The sequence below is a fragment of the Parasteatoda tepidariorum genome, chromosome 8, assembly GCF_043381705.1.
Source record: "Parasteatoda tepidariorum isolate YZ-2023 chromosome 8, CAS_Ptep_4.0, whole genome shotgun sequence".
Classification (NCBI taxonomy): Eukaryota; Metazoa; Arthropoda; class Arachnida; order Araneae; family Theridiidae; genus Parasteatoda; species Parasteatoda tepidariorum.
The window spans coordinates 7,111,316-7,133,396 of NC_092211.1; the positions used below are offsets into that span (position 1 = coordinate 7,111,316).

Here is a 22,081-nt window from a genome sequence, read left to right on the forward strand (position 1 = left end):
TTGGCTTTACATTTATTACCATAACTGCAGAAATATTTATTTAAATCAACCAAAATTTTTAAGAGTAATTTTTAATCACAAAAAGTCTTCAAAAATTGCACCTGATATGAGCACTTACAGTATTCCTTTCATACTGTGCATGCAGAAAAACATTTAAAAAAAAGTATTTCTTCCCTAATTTTGTTCTGAATCGATATAACTATAGTAATTCATAGAAGTTCAATGCTATATATTTTGGTATAGGGTGTTCAAAAATACTTTTTTCTGCATTTTATGGATGCTCCCTTAAACCTCTCGGCTTTTTCAATATGTATGAGAAATCACATGACTTAATAATTTTTAAAGATTTGAAATAATTTTTTTAGAAATATGAAAAAATGATTTAAGTAGTATTGAAGCGTTTCTATAATTTTGTTCATCCCCTGTTCTGTATAAGCTGGTTAATGAAAAATCGGCGTTTCATAAAAACATTTGTTTATTGAATAGAGTTTTCTATTTGCCTTGTCTAGAAGTGATAACCTCTCTAATATTAATTTTACTTAATTGTGTAATAATTCTACAAATTTACATTATTTGTCTAATAATATTATTAAAGGTCTTTTTCAAGGTTGCAAAAACCCACCAACCCAGAAAAACCTGGGCTGGTTTTACTGTGTAAAACCCACCCTAAAGTGTGTTTTACTGGGTTTTTTTTTTTCTAAAATTGATTTCTTTTTTGTCCTTTGTTATGTTAAAGAGAATATTGAAATATATTCGTAGTCCAGCCTTAAAAAATGAACCTATGGTGAAAAAACTAACAACTATCTGAAAAGTATCATGAAGAAAAATGTATAGGTTTCGTATAAAAAAAAAACGGAATAATTTGAGCATAAATCATACTACAACAAAAGTTATTTCATAAGGATTTTAATTCAAAATAAACACAGACATAGGAAATACATTATAAATCGATCAATGTTATAATACAATCTAGATTTGTCTGTATGGCCATTGATTGTCAGTGCCTTTGATTCGCTTTCTGTGCAGCAAAAAAAAAAAAAAAAAAAATTCTCTTCAAGTATTTTTTAAGATTAAAATACAGTAGGGAACCGATTATCCGGAACGATCGGGACCATCGCTATTCCGGATAACTGATTTTTCCGGTTTTCTGAATCGCTACAAAAAGCCGTTCTTTTTATTGTTAAACCCAACTAAAAAAAAATATTTGGAAATAATCTTAAAAAGAAGAAAAAACGATTAAGTAATACACTAATGATTATTTCCAAAATGATGGTAAGGTAAAAATCTTTCAAAAAAGAAATAAAAATCCTAAAATCTTATGAGGAAAAAAACATTTTTTAAAAAAAATGGTGGGAAAATTTATCGAATTTCGTTTCGGTTTTTTGGTTTTCCGGTTTACTGATTTCCGGATAACGGGTTCTGTACTGTATAAATAAAAAGTAATCCTGTGTTAATCTAAGTTTCAAATGTATGTGAGTACATATAACGTTTTGTATCGTGATGTCAGAAGAAACTTTTTTCAGACAATTTATTTGTATTAATTATCTATATGTTAAGTCAATTCATAAAATGAAACTTAATTATTAATATTTAAATAAGGTACTGTCCTCTCTTTTGAAAATAACCTTAACAAAACATGAAAAACCCAGAAAATCCCTGGTCTTTTTACATTTTTTTCTTTTATTTGTTGCTCCACCCCTCAATTGCTTTGGATGAAAAACTATTTTAGGATGGTGTAGAAGCAATGATTTCTCTAATTTTATTTCATCTCATCTTGTAAAACAAATATTTTGAATCTTGTAATGAGTCTTTTTCAGGGTGACTATAATAGAACAGGGAAAAGTTGGGAAATTTTATCAATCAGAGAAAATGAATTAATGAGGTGTGGTATAAGGCCAATTTTTTTTAATACAAAAAAAAAATTATAAAAAATGCTTGTTTACAACAGGAACAGTATGTGCAGGTTTTTAGATTTTCAAATTCATAACTAATTCCAAGAATTTTCATGCCTTATCGAAATTACTATTTTCTCCCACAAAACCCAACAATAAATTTAAAAAAGCATTATAATAACATTTATTGAAATAATAGGTATAACCAAAACTGTTATTATCTGCATCTTCATATTTACAGATTTTAAACTTAAAAAACAGTTAAGAAAGAGTTGCAGCAATAAAATAACTTTAAAAAAAAATACAAAAGCAAATACAGTTAGATATCTGTAGTTATTTCAACCTGTTTTATTTCTTCTTAAAAGTAAGTGTAATATAAAAAGCCTAAACTAGAATTGTAAATTGATAAAATAAAAAATAATAATAAATAGATAAAAAAAAATTCTGAAATTATGTACGTTTAAAAGATAATTCTCTCTAGATATGTTCTTTCTTTTTTTTGTAAATTGTTAAAATAAAAATATTAATAAATAGATTTAAAAAAATTCTGAAATTATGGGCGTTTAAAAGATAATCTAGATATGTTCTTTCTTTTTTTGAAAGAAAACCATAATTTTTAAAGAACAATTTATATTTTAATAAAATATGACTATAAGTGTGGGAGGGGGTAATTTCATTTTAAAAATTAGATTTTGCGGCAACCTAAATCCACGATTTTCCCTGATTTTTTTTAAATATATAATTAAAATCGTGACTTTCCAGGTGTGCAGGCAGATACCTTGCATGTGTTTTGTAATATATTTTGTGTATAAAAATAAGGCATATCGGAAAAATTATAATAAAATTTTTGCCATTGGTCACAATTTTTTTTTTTTTTCAGATTGTTTGTTGCCATTCTAATTTTATAATTTTTTCTCTATTTGTTGTTCAGAATTCCAACCCTGATTTGACTAGTTTGAAAAAGACCTCTCTTATCTTAATGATTTTAATTGAGTAAATTCTGCAAATAATTTAGGCATACAAATATCTACAAAATTTTTTCTTTTAAATTCAAATAATTAAAAATATTGTAACAAAATATTTCATTTATACTTAAGGAAAAATTAAATTTTTATATTGACTAAAACTCTTAATTTTAATATTTTCATGTTATTTCCTTTTTATTTTTATAACATTTCAACTCTCGTATAGAAAAATTAAAATTAATTAAATGCAGCTTGGCCTCGTATATACACTTTTTATTGGAAAGAATGTTGGTATCTTTTAACTATTTTGTTTAATCATAAACTTAATACTCACACAATCATTATGTTTACAATAAAATCTTAAAACATTTGATTTTATACTGTCCCTAACATCCAGAATTTGATTACTTTTTATAATAATTTAGCATTAATTTCTACAGCATGAAAACAGTGACAGTGAATTTGAGATTACATCAAAAATTTCTCCCTTATAAAGCTAGTCATCGAAAGTTATTATAATGAATTGTTCTAAAAATATCTAAATTATAATTTCGTCTATCAAGAGGCTCATCTTATTAAAGAAATGAGTGCGGATGTTCTTATCTATTTTGCCACGAATCGTTTGGATAATTTTCCATTTTAGAATTACCTTTAAGTATGATAGAAAAATGGCTTGCACAGCGAACTTAACCACCCTGAGCATCCGAACGACGAAGACGGTTGATGAAAGAGAGAGAGAAAGAAAAATGTAGAAGTTAACGTGCGACTGAACGCAATTCAGGATGATATTCAGAGGGACGAAACCACTATTCTGACAGGGGTGGGAATATAAACCGTACTTGCCACATCGGTCTTGTCATAACGACTTTATGGTATTTTTCTGAGTACCGATTCAGTCTTGAAAATTGTTTGCAATTGTTTTTGCTAATTGTCGTTTTCAAAATGTGAAGAAATTGAGTAGACGAAAGTTCTTGAATAAAGTAAATTCAGCGTCGAAGCAGCTGTGGGTGAAGTTCATTATCGTATCTCCCCCTTCTCTCAATGTTTGCGTTTCGCGGCCATGTTCTTCTCTTGCATCCTTCCATAACGTGGGGTTAGGGTTTGTATTTACAAAGGAGACCCCTGATGCCCCTCGATTATAGCTGATTTTATGTCATTCGCAAAGTAAGTAACCATTTTGTTACGTTTCTCAGTCTACGCTAAATTTAAAATTTGTATTTAACCTATTGGAAACTATTAAAGAAGCTGACATTTCTGTGTATTTCTCTTGATAGAGATTAGTTCCACAATCATCTCGTTCTTTTCAACCTAATGCCTGTGTGAACATGCTCTACACGTATTATGCATTTATACATAATAAATAAATAAATCGCGATAGTTATTTAAAACCGTAAACCTGAAGGATTTACATATTGCTGTGTTAACGGAGATATAATAAAAAGCTAATTCAACGTTTTTGTGAGAGGGAATGTTAAATCCTGGTCATTTCAGCGTATGTTTTAAGTTCTTGACAATTCTGATAGTTGTCGTTAATGAATGTGCGACTATTGAATGAAGGTGACATTTTTATGCACATGGATTTGAGAAACACTGCTGGATATTCTGTTTTTCGTAAATACACGGAAGTTAATTTTGATCCAGATTAACTGTTGATTTTTAATTTTTCTTAATTCATTTTGTTATGTGTGTTGGATAACGTGATTTTTATTTTATTAGAATTTACTTTCCATCTAAGATAAGTATGTTTTTGACATTTTGTGTACCCGTGTGTGTAATGCATATACAGTCGTTCCCACATAATTGCACATCGGATAATCGAATAACCCGCTTATACGAATAAAATTTAACGGTCCCAAATCATTATATATGAAATTAATGTTAAATTTCCTCATTTAAACGGATTCTTGTTGTTTTCAGTGCTCGCTTAATTGCATAAAAAAGCGGTACTGAAAAAGTATTTTAGAGTAATGTTCCACCAGTTAGAATGGAAATTCCATATTTTAGTTAAAAAGATAAGAATACAATAGGTGGTTACTTTACTAGGGACTTTCTGTTCATTTGTTACTCTATGTAGGTATTAGGGGTATAGTGTCAGAATAAATCTGACCTTGCTGAGTTATACATTGAAGTAAATGAAGGAGATTTTACCCTTCTTTTACTTACTTCACTCACACATCATTTAGAATCTAAAAAAGGTACTGAGTGATTTGTATTGTAGTCCCTTCCAAGTGTGCTATTCGTTCTGATTGGAAAAGGTTTTAAAAACCTAACATTCTAGTGTATCTTTCTCTTAAGTAGAATAATCATTGCTTACTCCAGTGAACTTTAAATAACATTCATATTTTATGATGACACAGACAGTTTTGGGACCCCAGTGGGACTTAGATAAAAGGAAAAACTTCCAACCTAATCTCAATTAAAAAACTATTTTCAAGTAATTTATTGACTCTTGTAATTATTTTCAACCTTTTTGTCACCACCTAATTTTGACAAAATTTGTTCCAAAATAACTTTTAAAAGTGTTTTAATTAAAAATATAATAAAAACAATATGTTATTATGCATAGGCTTCTTTAAATTTAGCAATTTTATGCAGTTATTAATTTAAAGCAAGTTATTTGTTTTCCTTAAGTTTTTATAACTGTTCACTCTGAAACATTGCAATGCAAATGTTGAAAAATTTTTTTATAAGACTCACTAATCAATTCTTCTACAGAGGGATGCACAGCAGATCGACCAACGAAGGGTCGCTAGTATTTAGACTAACATGTTGACAGCAATAATTGGTAGTGATTGATGTTATCTATACATCATTGTTTTAGGCATTAAATTCTTTTTATCAGTTAATTTAGTAACATGTTTGCTTAAAATTCTACATTTTCAAGTGTTTAAAATAGACTCTCGATTCGTAATGATATCCTGCCAAGTAGCAATAACTGCTGAAAAAAGAATTTTTGCAAAGCATGCTGAAACACGTTTATTTAAATACACTTTTCAAAACTCCAAAGACGTTAGAAAGAATTATAAAAAAATTTGTGTTTTTAGAAACTACGTGAGGATGCATAATGATTTTAAAAATCATTGGAAGAGCAACAAAACTAAAATTAGAAATTTTGCTTATTCAGTGTTGGCATACCCACAAGAAACCCTGGAAAATACAGGAAAAATCACCTGAAATAACACTCCTTACAGACTGGGAATTTTATTTTGTCTTTTTAAATTAAGTATGCTAGCTGAAGTTTTTCCTTTAATTGAAATGAGTATAGTTAGCCTTATATAGCTCAGACTGTAATCGTGTTTCCTCTTACCATATTTTGTCTTAATATGTACACGGAAAACACAAGACTCTTTTTTTTTATAGATTTGAGTGGTCACCTTGGTATTTTAATAATGTATTAAAAATATAAAGATTTTTTAAACAGTGTAAATATGTGGTGTCCCTGTGGCAGAATTTTTTTGAGCTTTTCTACGAAAATTCTCTAGTACCCTTCTAAAAATAATTTTTAATAGTAGCAAATATATAAACATAAAAAGCTTCAATTAATCTTTTTATGCTAGTTCTTTTCTGAATATCCTTTTATTTTATTAATCTAATCGAAATGCTTTCTCATGCTTTTAAATTATCTTATCCTTAAATCTATTTTTAGCTCAACTATGCATTAATTAAAAGCAGGACATTTTTCACTTTAATCTTCGTGGGAATCACTCGACCTATTTCATAAACCAATAGTAATTTCTAAGATTTCCCTCTTTCCCTAAATTGAAACATTTTACGGATTTTACTTTGCAAGATTTTCCCTGACATATATATAACCGAGGTGCACAACTTTTCGTACACACTTTCATGACTGCTTTGTCTAATAATAAATAAATAAATATTGTACCTTCCTTCCCTGCCTAAGATTTGTTTTAATCCTTCCACTCGGCAATGACGTTATATATATATATACGTTATACATACATAAAGTATATATATATATATATATACGTTTTATATATACAGTAGAGAACCAATTATCCGGGATGCTCGGGACCATCGCTATCCCGAATGTCTGAATTTCCCGGTTTACGGATCGACCAAAAGTGTCGTTAATCGATGTTTCATCTAACCCGAATTACAAGGCAAAAAGTGTAACACATTTTATAGTAAGAGAAAAAAGAAAAGTACTCCTAAATTTTTAAAAAAAAAGATAGAAGAAAAATAACATCTAGAAGAATTTAAAAAAATTGCAAGTTTAGACAAGAAAAACAAGCTTAAAAAATACAAAATTCTCATATTTATTTTTTAAAAATAATTACCAATTCCTAAATTAACTAATATAAACAAAACCAATGATTAAATTAGGCAATATATTTCATACCTAATTATAACTAACTAACTAACTCGCTGGCATTACAATCCATGTTGGACCATGGCCTCACTAACAATTTTCCTCCAAAGTCGCCTGTCTCTAGCTCTTCATTTCCAGTATCGGACTTTTAGAGTCTTAAGGTCTTTTTCTACCTCGTCAAACCATCTTTTGACCGGCCTTCCAATTTTCCTTTGGCCCTGGCACTGCCCCTTGAATATCTTCTTAGTGCCTCTGTTGTTTTCCTCCATTCTCTCAAGGTGTCCTAGCCATTGAATTCTCTTTGCTTTCACAAAATTGATTATATCTTTTTCTTTAAATAGTCTTTCAATTTCAAAATTGTATCACCTCCACAGATCACCCTCTTTGACGGGTCCAAAAATAGTTCTAAGAATTTTTCTTTCCAAGGTAATTAGCATTTTTTCTTGTTTCTGGTTTGGAGTCCACGTCTCTGATCCATAGATAACGGTTGGTCTTATTATAGTTTTACCCCGGTTTTCTGGTTTCCCGGTTATCTGGATACCGGATAAATGGTTCTCTACTGTGTACTAGTTTCATATAACAAGCCTTTCCTGTTTACAAAAATTATTTTTTAAGAAAAAGCCAGTCATGTACAGAATAAAATAGTATATATCTATATTTTTTAAATATACATATGAAAAAAAGAATACATATTCTGATATTGGTGATATTCTCTGGTTCTAAAAGAAATTTTGTGTAATTAACTTTCTAAAATTTTATAGTTTTGAAAATTACTTATTATAATATAAATCAGACATCGTGGAATTATTATTATTTTTTTTAATTCTCAAAGCGAAAAATAATAATAATAATTTTTGCTTAGCAAATAAAAGAAATCCTTCTGCAAGAACTCATTAATATTGTGCAACAGTGTCGCCACGATTCCTATGGTGTTAACCATAAAAAAACTACATTGATTAAGATTCAGCGCTGCATCAAAAACTTATTCCATATATTTAAAAAAAAAAAAAAAAAAGATTTCTCGAAGAAAAAAAAATTCTAATTTTTTTATCTTATTCAGATGCTGCTGAATTGGTGGGATCCGCACGTATATAATCTTGCATGACTTATTTTAAAATATATATGAGTGCAAAAATATTGCATATTAAAATTAAATCGTTTCAATATGTTTTATCATGCAAAAAAATACTATAATCAAATTGCATACTTTATTTAACCATCTGAAAGAAAAAAGATTGATTTCTTTGTGTATATAACGTAATATCTTGACCTTTTTTTATGATAAGTAATATTAAGAAGTTTTAAGCAATGTTGACAAACTTAGTGCAAGGTAAATACCCTTTGTATTTATAAATTCAATGATTATGTTTTCCATTTGATTTCATGTTTAACAAAATTATATATGTTTAAGGTAAAATTATGTTTTGCTTACATTGTCAATAGTTGTTTACTAAGAAGACAAATTCCTTCAATTGAACATGTATTTTAGTTTTTATTTGAGAGTGGCTATGGTTTAATCTTCCTGAACTAATGATCAATTACCATGCATTTAATTTTAAAAATAATTTTGTTTTAGGCTGCCCTCTGTACTTGCTTTATTGGCATCCCAGAGTGAGCTTGGCTACAATTGCCAGAAGATTAAGCCATGTACCGAGGCCTTGATTACTTAAGTGTAAGTACATTTAAACTAATAGGTGGGATTATCATTGGGTACCTGGGAATTTGATTTGTCATAGAATTATCAGGTAGTATTGTAGCCATGGAATTTGAAACATTTTGCAACAAACCTTTCAAAATCTAAATTCTCAATAGCAATGAATAGAGATTATAAGTTTAACATCAATTTTTATTATTTCTTATAAAGAGTTGCAACATTGTAAGTTTTTTTTTTTTTGATCCATTAAAATTTGATTAATTGTAATATAGATTAATTAATTTGTGAAAACTTCCTTGCCTAAAAATTCATTTTAAGTTTCTTTTTAAATGTACTGTTAAACAATGCTATGTTTGTTTTTTTAATTGAACTTTTTGTTTTTGATCTTAAATAGCAATAAAATCTGTCATGACTGACTATTTTGCAAACGCTATTAAACTCATAGGGGAAAGTATTTCTATCTTCAAATAAAAAATGGAGCAGAAGTTCTATTTTTCTGCCTGTATTGTCTGTGAATAATATATTGAGTACCGTTTCCGAAAACATGGTACGCCACAGGTTCTTGCGATTTCGTCTGTAAGCAGGGAGAAATTGTCAACTGCGGAAGGGAAATCAATGGGGCACATCTTTAGAATTCTTGTACCCGTCAGCTATTGCCGCTTGTAAACTAGACCTTGATTGCTAGAAAGCTTTTGAAATTGAAATCTGATAATTTGATTGCTCCCCCCCCCTGAGAAACGAATTTAGTTGAAACTTTTGCTAACTAATGTTTAAAGATGAATTCAGATTTCTATGTTAAAGTTCAAAATGATTTTGATGATAAATCTGTGAAAAAAATTTATGAAGTGATTTCAGGATAAAGATTTTACCAGAAGCAGAAAATTGCTATTGTGTTGTTTGTTTCCCCCCCCCCCAAAAAAAAGTCGCATATGCAAACAAATGTGTCTACGAAACTGCCAAGGCGTTGGGATGTCTGCAGTGATGGCTCTGTTGTCGTTGGCTGATAGAATTGCCGATCAAAAAGGCAATGGTTACTACATTTATTTTTAAAAATTGCAATTGCTCCAAATTTGATTGAAAATTTTTTGTCTCGAGACAAGGTAGCTCGAAAAAACACTGTTATATAGAAAATATATGTTCTATCTATTACGATATCCAAGACTCTCTTTAACTAAAATTGTAAGCTGATTCTTACGAGATTCGTTTCCAGTTAGCGAGAAACTTCCTCTTTTGGGGATGATGCTCATTTCCTTTTTTTCCCTTCTTTTTTTGCAGCTTATTTTTAGTGCACGAAGAGCAAAACAAAAGTAATAAAATAAAGTCATTTATTGTCAAAGCCATTTATAGTTCTAGAAAGGTTTCTCTTATGCAAAGAGTAACATTGGGATACAAAAAGAAAAATTCAACAGCTGGTCAGAAATGAAAAGATTGTATGTTGTTTTCCATGGTGCATAGTGTTTTTAAAAATTGCTTAAATGTACTTATTTTTATTTGTTTTTGAAACGGCCTTAAAAGTGCTTTCTTCTTAGGGTGTTTTTAAAAAGTGTTTAATTATTCATTTTCATAAAGGGGATTTTTTTTCTTTTCCATGTCTATTTTCTTCTTGTAATACGCAAAAGCGTGCTTTTCACGTTGTTCTGTTCAACGTTTTCATAATTCATACAACCATGATCCATTTCGGCTTACCGTCAGTCGGCAGCGTATGAAAGCGCAAATTGTTTTACTGGTTTGATAAAATACTTGCGAGTCCACATGAGCATCTACTGAGCTGGGTTCGGTAAGATTCTAGCTCTCTTATGTGCAGCTCTGCTGCATCTTGCAAGATATTCTCAATTTCAGTCTTCATTTTCCGCCCTCTGATATCGAACTGAAAAACCTCTTCATTTTGTAATAGCTAATATAATTAAAAAAAAAGAGTTTGTCAGTAACTAGTTTTTTTATCATGCTCATGTAAAATCTGAATTATTTTGTTAATATATATGTAGTGCTTAAAAATATTTTTGAGTACTTAAAAGATGCTTATTTTTGTTGAATTTTGTCTTTTTTCTAATAATTGTGAATTGTTTCAGATAAATTATTTCGTACGTAAGAAAAAATGCGTCGTCACCTCGATGATCATAATCCGAACGTGAGCAGCAACAACAGTGTCTTCAGTTCATTGTCAGCATCCACCTCTTCACCCAGGTCATTTTCTGAACTCGATATAAGACCTGGAATTCTAGGACATAACAACATTCCCTCAACACCTCCTACAACAACATTTCATCATTCTTCTTCTCCTCGTGGTGTCAACAAACCATTGATTTCTAGGCAGCCTTTAGCACTCATACAAGAGACAGTACATGCTGTAGGCACTAGCAGTGCTTCAGAAATGCAGAGTGGTGTACAGTTTTCCTTACCTTCTGGCTATCAGTAAGTGCTCTTTTTATAACAAAACCAGTTTTTTGGGGTTTATGACAATCCCTGGTTTGAACGCTCCTGTCCGAAACCTTTTTACTCAAAATATGTTCTCCGTTGTAGAATTGAGGCAGAGCAGACGGATAATTCCTTAAAAAGTTTTGTAAAAGATTCTTTTCTACAGAAATTTACACATAATATTTGAATCTTGTGTTTGGATAATGGTGATTCTTTTTAAACATGACAATTCGGACCAAAACATTTCTTCAAATTTAAAGTCTTCAAAATAATCTAAAAAAAATTTTTTATGCTTCTTTAGTTACGCATATCTTACAGACAGCAGTGTAGTTTATTGACATTTGCTCGAGGAAGAAAAAAAAATAGAAATTCACCAAATCTTGAATACCAGGAAAATGACATATTACCATAGAAGTTAAACAACAGTCATTTTAAGTTAATAGTAAGTAACTCAACTTAATTCTTTATGTTAGAATCTAACAGTTAGATGGACCATAAATTGCTTAAATTAATTCTTTTTATCCACTGTAGAAAGAAACAAAAAAAAATTTTGCTGATATGTACAGAATAAAATTGTCCATAATAATCAATCATTAAATAAATAACTTTGATTAGATCCAAGCATATTACAATCATACATAAACTTGGTATTAGATTAATATTTGCTTTCCCTTCTTACAGTATTAGCAGTTAGAAAAATTTCTGATAGCACTTCGATGTCCTGGCATTCATAAGCCAGGAGAATGACAAATTCACCATTTTATAGCATATATGACAAATTCGCCATTTTATATTTATATTTTGGCCTAAGACATTTATATTCTCCAGAAAACAACAGGATTTCTTAAGATAACTCAGATAAATCTACTGTTTGTCTAAGATAGGTACTCTGGCCGCCACTAAGTCTGGTGCTATGGAAACAAGAAGAGGGCATTTTAGAGAGGGTAGCTTCGATGAAGAGGTCTCCTTTTCTCTCGCCAAAACCAGTCCTAAAGAGAGACCCCTCACCCCTACTTGAAATAATCATACCTCGTTACCATAATCACCGCTACAGCTCCAGGCGGATGTCTGGCAGAGTACCTATCTTAGACAAACAGTATGTAGCTTATGCTTTTAATGATTTCAAAAAGCCAGGAAAATGACAACACAAAAACCTACTTACATTGAAAAAATTTTTGAAATAGATCTTGAACCAGAAAATTGGTTCTTTATTTATGCAACAAGACATGTACATATGGGAGGGTATCTAATCAATCTATAAACATAAGTTATTGATTGCTGGCTCTATCTATTTTGGATATGAAACTAAATAAAAGTAGCCATGAAAATGACAGATTTTCTTGGGACAAACAAATTATTGACGGAAAAAATTATTTTAAACGAAGATTTTGTAAATAATACTCTCTGCACATATTCTAGAAATGCTTACACTGGTTGAGATAAAAAAAATTAGATATTGAAAAAATTTATGGGAAGTTTCGAAGCTAGTTATTATTGGAAACATTGTATGGGACATGCCAGGAAAATGAAATTTTTATATTCAATTAAATTTTTTAAGTATAATACAAAGCAGTCAATGCTAATGCAGAGTCATTTTAAAATGCTAACAGCAATGCTATTTATTAATTTTTTAGAAAAAAAGTTCTTTTAGTATTATAGCATTAGATCTTGGAGCAAAGGACATTGAATTGTCATATTTCGTGAGAATCACCCATAAACACTTTTTGGTGTGCTCAATTTACACCAGGGGCGGATTAAACGTACACTGGGCCCTAGGCCATTAAAATTTTTGGGGCCCTTAGATGAATTTTTTTTTTTGTATATTTTTTATTTATTCAAATATAAAAGTATTTATATATCTTTTCAGAAAGCATATTTAAAATTAAAATAAATAATAATAAATTAAATTTTACTTTATTTCTTAAATTAGAACTAAGAAAATTATCGTATCTTATTATATATTTGTAATATTTTTTTTTTGTAAAAAAACATTGTTTTTCTTATTTTTTAAAATTCATTTTCAAAAAAAAATTTTTTTAAGGGGGCCCAAGGCCATGGCCTAATGCTATGTTTCCCAAACTTCTGACTTTTGTGTACTCCTTCTGAATTTTTTGTAACGCTGTGTACCACTAATACAAAATGAATGTATTTTTTACTGTAAAAAAATTGCCCAAAAGTTAAAAATCACAGCTGGCTGTTGATACCCCTAATTATTAACTGTTAACTCTGTAAAAAATGGCCAATAGAAAGATACGTAATTGTAAGTTTTCGTTTGTTGCAAGATATTTCGCATAAGAACGCGTACCCCCACTAAACTGTTCCTGTATCCCTGGGGGTACGCGTACCACACTTTGGGGAAACACTGGCCTAATGCATAATCCGCCCCTGATTTACACTGATTGTAATGTTTCGATTGTGCTTTCGGCAGTCATTGATATTGAATTTTATGCGGATTTTAAATATCCCAACATATTACAAAAATTCGAAACATGTATTTAAGTAATTGCATTTTAAGGCAATAAGTCTATAAAATTTCCATCAGATATTTCTATTGATTTCTCCATAGTTTTTACACGATATTATTTATTACAACAACCTAATCTTGAAACCAAAAGCACATTTCAGGAGTTTGCTTCTCGTGATTTCGCCATCTATCTTTTTTTGGCAATTACTTCTACAGATTTTTAATGATTATTTACAAAATGCGAAAAAGAACATTATTTGTGCCCCTTCCCCTCCAACAAAATGCGAGAATATCATCCATTGTCAGGGTTGGAGTTTTGGATGTCCTAAACTGGTTTTGGGCAGGACACGTGGGTTTTACTGTCTTAAAGTGTCCGAAACCTTGAACTTTGGTACTAGGTAAAAATTCTATAGGTGTAACCATTGTACACATAATAATTACATTTATCAATGAATATTTGATATTTTTTATACAATTTACTATAACTTATTAAAAGAAAATAATATAATATAATAGGAAAAGGTTTATAATTTTTGAAGCTCCACAATTCATTGAACAACAAAAGTGAATACCTAATCCTTTAAACATGCTTTTAATACTGATATATAATATTTTTGTATAAGAATAAATAATGCAAAATTAAAAAATAATTATTTTGTTTAAAAAAATACTAAATTTGTTTAAAAATTAATTTTTTATTTTTCACAATATTTTTTTTTTAAAAAATGTTATAATTTCTGCATCACAGGATGATAAAAAAGACATCTATTTTTTAAAAAAAATTGTTTTTAAATATAAATATGTTAGTTTAAATTGAAAATACAAAATAACTGAAAAATGTATTAACAGTTTTGAAGGGCATAACATTAGTTTCAGTTACTGACACTGGTGATGTATCACCACTATGCTAAAAGAATTGAACATGAATGAAATAAAAGTATTATTGAATAGTAGTACTATAGATAAATAAACCTGTTTATGACGAACCAAGCACTTAGTCCCTAATATTTTAACCTGTATGGCAAAGCCTAACTTCAGTTATGTACTATTGAATGAGAGGACCAATTGAACTTGATTACTGATTAATCTTTCTTTGTTTAAATTGAAGAGTCAAACAATATTAATAAAACATTATACTTTTAAAAACAAATATTCTCTAGTATTTTTAATTATCAATATGTTATTAGTTCTATGTTTATTTTACCTCTTAAATATTGTTCAGATAAAATTGTGACATAATTTGAGTAAAAGGGTTTTGGACAGGACGGTTTAAACCGTGGATTGATCCATTCTGTCCTAAACCATGCCAACCCTGTCCATAGTATTAGAATAAAAAATTATTACATGTTCAATTAAGAAAAAAGCTATATGAATATATTTGTAAATACAACTCTTTTGTTTTTTTTAAATGCGTAACATATATGTTTGTTATTATTAAAAGTATCTTGCCGAAAAATATTATTGATAGAGAGTTCTGTCGCAGGTAGCTCTAAAAAATTCTGCCACAGGGGTTTTTTGCCATCACTTAAAGACATTTTTCCATGGAGAAATGTAATAATCTGCCATAGATAATACAGATTAAGACAAGTATTTCATCTAACCTACTTTGCTAAGAAAAACATTAATTATAATAATTTAAAAAATGATTGAGTGCATTTTATCTTCAATATTTTAGATTAGTATGATTATGAAAAACAGGGTTGCCACAGGCGACTAAAATGCAACTATTTTTGGCCTGAGGCCACTATGGCGACTTTTTTTTGCCTGAAAAAAGCTTTAAAAAAATTTTAAAGAACTATTTTCAGGAAAAGGACTTTTCTGTACTGCTAGCGATCTTTTTTTTCTTCTTTTTTGTAGCGTAAATTGGGTTGGCTGCCTGAGACCCGCTGGAGCTTCTTAACACAATGAATAGTTTTTTTTTATCGTTAAATAAAAAAATTTGAGTCATTTTCTACTGCCTAAATTTGCATAGATTCCATTGTAAGTCGTTTTTTTTTTTCCTTCCAGATTTTGTTTCTCTATCTCCTTTACAACTGTTATTGCTACGAAATTCTGCACAATTTTCTATGCGATAGTACGATGTGTGAATTTCGAATTTGAGTAATCACTTTTTACAAACATATATGTATGACTATATTTGCTAAATCAATTATTGAGGAAAGGGAAAAATTTTTAGAAAAAGTAAGGTTTTTTTTAATGAAAAAATATTTTTTTTAATGAGTTGTTAAAAATATTTAATTTTCTGCGAATATACTAATTTTATGATGTAAAAATTTAGTGCTAGAACTCTAACGTTTATGTAAAAATTATCATATTTTCTTCCAACTTGACTAAATGGATCATGGTTAATGGCAGGAGTCTGTCCATACATTTTGTGAAAGATCCGGTTTTTGTCAAATTGTGAAAAAATTACTCACATTCTTACAACCAGGGTCCTGTGTTATGAATTTGTGCAAATAAGATCCAGTTATTGCAAAAAACTTTTTCATGAAGTTTTTAAATTGTAAATAGATACAAGATTATGCTCAGCACTGTAAAATTATAATAAAAGAAAAATTTAATTTTCAAAGATGAACAGCAATTGCAGCTTCTAAATTAGAGATGCAGCATACAAATATTTGGTATTTAGCCTGTACTGCTGAACGCAGAATATTAATTTCGGACGAATGAAGGAAGAAGCGCCTGCGGAAGACAAAATTTAGTTCGTTTACATCTGTCTTTCTTCCCCACTCCTTCCTGGGAAGGGTTCATTCGATTAACAAAACAATAATGAAGATAAATTTGTGAAGGGCCCAATTTAAAGATAAATTATTTTGTGAAGGGTCCGTTTTAATGAAAAGATATTTTGTAACAGACCGAAATTTCTTCTAATCAGACCCCTGAATGGCAATTAATCATTTTACTCATATTATTGAAAAGTTTTTGTTTTTATTTAGGCAACTATTTTAACCCTGTAATATGGCTGCTTGTAGTAAACTTTAGACCCTACTTCAACAGAACCCATTTTTAATCCTTAAAGAGGCCCGAATTCGATAAGATCTGTTTTGCTACAATGTTTTTCGTACACAATTATTTGAAATAATGCTAAAGTAAATTTTATTGAAATGTAAATCAGATTGTTGACTTTTTAAAAGTTGAAGCGATCACTGGTTTCGAGTCTAGACACATTTCCACTAATAGTTCCCCCGCCATCATAAATCTCAACTTCCTAAGTATGAATTCTGTGATTTCTTTTGCTAATGTGCCCTCCAAAGTGTTTAATTTTCTCTTTTTGAAAATGTAGCTATTTAATTTTTTAAAAATGAAACAAATGCATGATTAAAATTTAAAGACTAGATGAAATAGAGAATTTAAAGAATACTTCAGGGATCTTCCTGGGATTTTCTGAGAGGTACCTATTTTGTGAAAATTAAAAATTATTTTAAAAAATCAACACAAATATAGTAAAAATGTGGATTTATCGTTTCTTACGAGACACAAAAATAAAATTTTAAGAAAAAGTATTTTGTGTGATTATTCTATCATTTTTCCTAAAGTTGAATTTGTAAAGGTACCGCTAAACGGTAGTAAATTTGGCTTGGACAGACCCTATACTTTAACTATTAAAACAAAGTTTCAGTTAGCAAACCATAAACTTTAATTTAAAATTGTGATTTCTTTTTTTTTTTTCTGTTGATTTTTAAAATGACAAAATAAATGTAACAGACTGTGTTTATAAATGTAGTCATTCATCAAAAAATAAATATTTTATCTATATATTTTTATATTAAAATATTCATTTTTAATTCTATATCAAAATAGATAAGTTAAGCTAAAAAAGAAATTAGAAAATCTATGTACTCATTGGAGTTTTTTTTCACAAAATTTCTTTACAGAAAATCAGATAATGTCAAAGATACTGTAAACATATTATGAGAAAAAAATACCGGTTAATAACCCTACTGCATCAAATAGACTTTGAAGGGGAAGAATGACACTATATTAGGAAAAAAACATCTAAATTCATCAGCCCCCCCCCCTTTTTTTTCTCTTTTTGGCATATTAGGGTAATTTCTTTTTAATATAACCTCAAGCTTCAGAAATATACATTTTCCACCAATAAAATATGATGTAGATATTAATTCACGCTTTTTCATTCAAAAGGTAGAATTTTAATTAACATATTTGTATTATTTTTTGTAAAAAATTCATGTTTATTAATTATTTTCTACAGCTATGCAAATCTATATTAAGACAGCATTAAATGTTTACTTTAATCTGTACTTTCAATCTCAAGAATCAAAAGATTTTTAAAAATGTAATTTCAAATGTGTTGGAATTTAACACACACCAAGAAAGTAATTTCGTTAACTAAAATTAATTAATGCAGCATTTTATTTAAATTAAATTTTAATACTAAGAAAAGAAAATAATAAAAGTATAAAAAAAATTTAAAACACTTTTTTTTAACTTTTAAAATCAATATATATATAGATTAAAACAATTAGTTGATTTAAATCAATGATTTTTTTAAAAAAAGCATTTGATTTTTTTGATTTAATCAAAACTTAACCCCTAGCTTAAAAAATGTCACTTATAAAATCTCCATTATTCCAATATTTTCAGGTGTGAATGTCTAATTTCATAAGTCTGTTTTATACTGAATTGATTATATTTTAATTCTAACCTATAGAAAAAGTATTTACTATTGTGTTATATTTTTAAATCTAGAGCTCGTGTGGCTGCAGCTACCACTTTATCTCAAGGTAACTTAGGTCAGCCTCCTGCTGTTCATCACTCTCTTCCGATTCAAGCTCAGGCTCATACCAATACTCAAATAGTTCATCCAATTCAATCAAATTCTCAGGTAATTTCTTTTTTCTGCTGCATCAAATGATGAAAATTGATTGTAATTGCTGTTCATTAGTTGATTCTCTCTCGTATTTCTTAAATTCTGCTTATGCTTTCTTACACGGAATCCAGTGATAACTTAATGCAAGCTGACATTATGTTATAAATATAATGTCTGTAGAACATTTTACCGGTTATCTGAGCACCTGGAAAGTCATAAATTGTGGTATTGAATAAAATTTGTTATGGATTTAGGTTGTTGAAAAATCCAATTTTTAAAATGGAATCCCCCCCCTCCCCCCTCTAATTTCACTGTGTTCATAATATCTGAATTTGTAACAAAATCCCCACTCATAGTCATATTTTATTAAAATATAAACTGTTTTATCATGTTCTTTAAAAATAATTGTTTGCTTTCAAAAAATGAAAGAAAAAAAATCATTTCTAAAACGAATTATCTATTAAACTTCTGTTATTTCAGAATTTTTTTTACTTTTTATTTTTTTATTTATTTTGTCTATTTCAAATTCTAGCTGAAGCAAGCCAGCTATTGGCGAATTATTTTTAAAATTCCAAAATGAGAACAGAAAAATCAGGATTATTTCTTTCTGTTCCTATGAACAAGAAAAATACCTTTAAAATATAATTCCGTAGAAAAAAAGAAGGGGAAAAAAATATTTGCTTTTGTATTTTTTTCAGCTATTTTATTGCTTCAACTCTTTCTTTACTCTTTTTCAAACTTAAAATCTATAAATAATATGAAGATGCAGAATATAACCGTTTTGTTTATACCTATCATTTCAATTGATGTTATTATAATGCTTTTTAAATGTATTGTTGTGTTTTTGTTTGAAAAAATAGTAACGTTAAGTCTTGAAAAAGTCTTGAAATTAGTCATGGATTTGGAAATCTAAAATTAGCAGATACCCTGACTTTATTCAAGGATAAACAACTGATGCACCTTTAAATGAATCCTTTAGTGAGATTTTCTAATAATAATTATTATTCATGCTTACTGAATAATAGATGTCTGACTTTTTTATTTTTTACTTAAAGTATCCTCGTAGAAATTTTTTTTTTTACAGTCTGACCTCTATTTAACGCAATCACTAGATCCCGATAAGTTCCCTATGTGGAAAATCACCATCTGAAATTCTTGAACAACACGAAATAGGTTTTAAATTCATTAGCACTAGACATAGTTAAAAAAGCAATTGATACTCGTTTATCTTATTGATCAAAATTATTATTGAATTGTTTCAAATGATTTTATCATTTCAACATAAGGTTTTTTGATTTCTTCATCATTTTGATCTTCATCTTTCTCACAATTTATTGCTTATTTTTCACACTGTCCAAAGTGTTCAATTCAGTTAATGGTTCTGTGTCTCTAGTTTCAGAATCAGTAGAGAGAAAATCATTAATCAGCACATGTTTCTTAATTTCGTGGTTCTCTCTTAGCTGTACTTTAAAAAAAAATAAAAAAAATTCAGTTCTTCTAATGGAACGTTCTCTGCACTTTCCAAGTTCTCCGCACTGACTAAGAATTCAGCTTTCAGTTACCAGGGGTCTGTCCAGACATTTTGTGAAAGGTCTGTTTTTCGTGTAATTGTGGAAAAAATTACTCACATTCTCTCAACCAGGGTCCGCTTTTATGAATTAGTACAAATAGGGTCCGTTATTGCAACAAAAAAAAACTTTTTCAATGAGTTTTTAAATTGTAAAGACATACAAGATTATGCTCAACACTGTAAAATTATAATTAAGAAAATTAAATTTTTAAAAATAAACAACAATTGCTGCTTCTAAATTAGAGGTGTAAGATAGAAATATTTCGTATTTAGCCTATACTGCTGAAAGCAGAATATTCATTTCGGACGAATTGATGGAAGGATCGTCTGCCGAAGACAAAACTTAATTCGTTTACATCCATCTTTCTTGTTTTCTGCCCTGGAAAGGATTTATTCGATTAACAAAACAATAATGAAGATAAACAAATTTGTGAAAGGTCCGATTAAAAGAAAAATCCTTTTGTGAAGGGTCCGTTAACGGACCCAAATTTCTTCTAAACAGACCCCTGGTTACCATATAGTACCATCTGTAACATCTTAGTTCCCTGCTTTCGAAATTTCTGTTATGCTTTCTCGTAAATTGATTTTTGACATGGATTCCTGTATGAAATGCAAACAAAAAAGGAAATGGATTTTGCTGCTTTCTTTAAAAGTTAAGTGGACGCGGAAATCTAATTCAAGGTCATTTCCCTCGTGAAATGAATCTCCAAGTATGAAATGTTCCGAAATATTTTGGAAAATAAGGAAAGTGGATATCAAAGAAAAGTTTGTTCAATAGAAGATTCCCTTTGCTATTTTGATCTTATTTTAGGAAGTAATTTCCACAATGTTCTTTGTCCATTAAGGGGGGAAAAGTCAGGGGTCTGTCCAGGCCGAATTTACTACCGTTTAGTGGTACCTTCACTAATTCAACTTTAGGAAAAACGGCAGTTTCACAAATTCAATTTTAGGGAAAACGGTAGTTTCACAAAATACCTTTTCTTAAAATTTCATTTTTGTATCCCTTAAGGAACGATAAATCCATATTGTGTTGATTTTTTAATATAATTTTAAATTTTTCACAAATTACGTCTACATTTTCACAAAATAGGTACCTGTCAGAAAAACCTAGACAGACCCCTGAAAGTGCAAAATGGACATTCGTTAAATAGAAGTCAGACTGTATATATATAATGAAGTTTCAAAAAGAAGAAAGCGGAGTTCTTATTTTCTTTTACTGTTAATTAGAGTCTTAATGAGATTCAAAAAAATTACCTATGAAACATCTAATAAAATCTGTTAATTTTGTGTGTGAAAAAATTCCCTTTCTTAAAACTCTTTGGTTAAAGACTTATTTGGAAGAATTTCTCAATGATGTTTCATGTAGTGATGTGAAATCATATTTGTTGTTGTAGGCTCATGTTACAACTCAGATGCAAGGACATCAAATGCAGTTCCAAAGGTTAAAAGTTGAGGATGCATTGTCCTATTTAGATCAAGTCAAATATAAGTTTGGAAATCAGCCACAAGTATACAATGATTTCTTGGATATAATGAAGGAATTCAAGTCTCAGAGGTAATTTCAATGTGCATTATATGGCCTGATGTGTATAAAATACAGGAAAATTGTATCCCCTCAACAGAACTTTTTTTACTGCAACTCGTTTTAAACCAAACATTAAAAAAAAACATGGTGCATAACATTGTTAAAAGGTGCTTATTTTCATTTTTTAAAGCTCTTGAATAAACTTTTTTTCTTGGATGTTTTTTTAAAAAATGCTAAATTTTTCCTTTTTGAAAATAATATTTTTTTTCTTTACCGTGTCGATTTTTGCCACGTATTATGCAAAAACCAGGTTTTCCCATTGTTCTATTCAACATTTTCACTATTCATTCAACCTCAATTCATATTGGTGTACTGATCCTCACGAATTCCAATCATTTTACATGTTTGACGAAATACTTGCAAGTCTGTATCTGT

General features: G+C 29.2%; 1 protein-coding gene and 1 long non-coding RNA gene across 6 annotated transcripts in view; one reads left to right on the plus strand and one right to left on the minus strand.

Moving 5' to 3' along the window:
• The window catches only part of LOC107436223 (paired amphipathic helix protein Sin3a), an 81,685-nt gene that overhangs the window by 9,850 nt on the left and 49,754 nt on the right, over nucleotides 1–22,081 (plus strand). For 2 of the 5 annotated variants that reach the window (XM_016047850.4, XM_071184170.1), the window contains 4 exons: nucleotides 8,764–8,859; nucleotides 10,911–11,253; nucleotides 18,431–18,566; nucleotides 21,516–21,676. In XM_016047850.4, coding sequence (XP_015903336.1) covers nucleotides 10,937–11,253; nucleotides 18,431–18,566; nucleotides 21,516–21,676 — 614 coding nt within the window. In that variant the 5' untranslated portion in view covers nucleotides 8,764–8,859; nucleotides 10,911–10,936. Of the gene's footprint in view, nucleotides 1–2,386; nucleotides 4,022–8,763; nucleotides 8,860–10,910; nucleotides 11,254–18,430; nucleotides 18,567–21,515; nucleotides 21,677–22,081 lie in introns of those variants that run through there. The other 3 variants (XM_016047849.3, XM_043051112.2, XM_071184171.1) reach the window with 3 other exon arrangements.
• LOC139426216 (uncharacterized) lies at nucleotides 891–3,639 on the minus strand. Its single transcript, XR_011637426.1, has 2 exons — nucleotides 3,507–3,639; nucleotides 891–1,018 (listed from the first exon to the last, which is right to left on the minus strand). It is a non-coding gene; the product is annotated as an uncharacterized lncRNA (long non-coding RNA).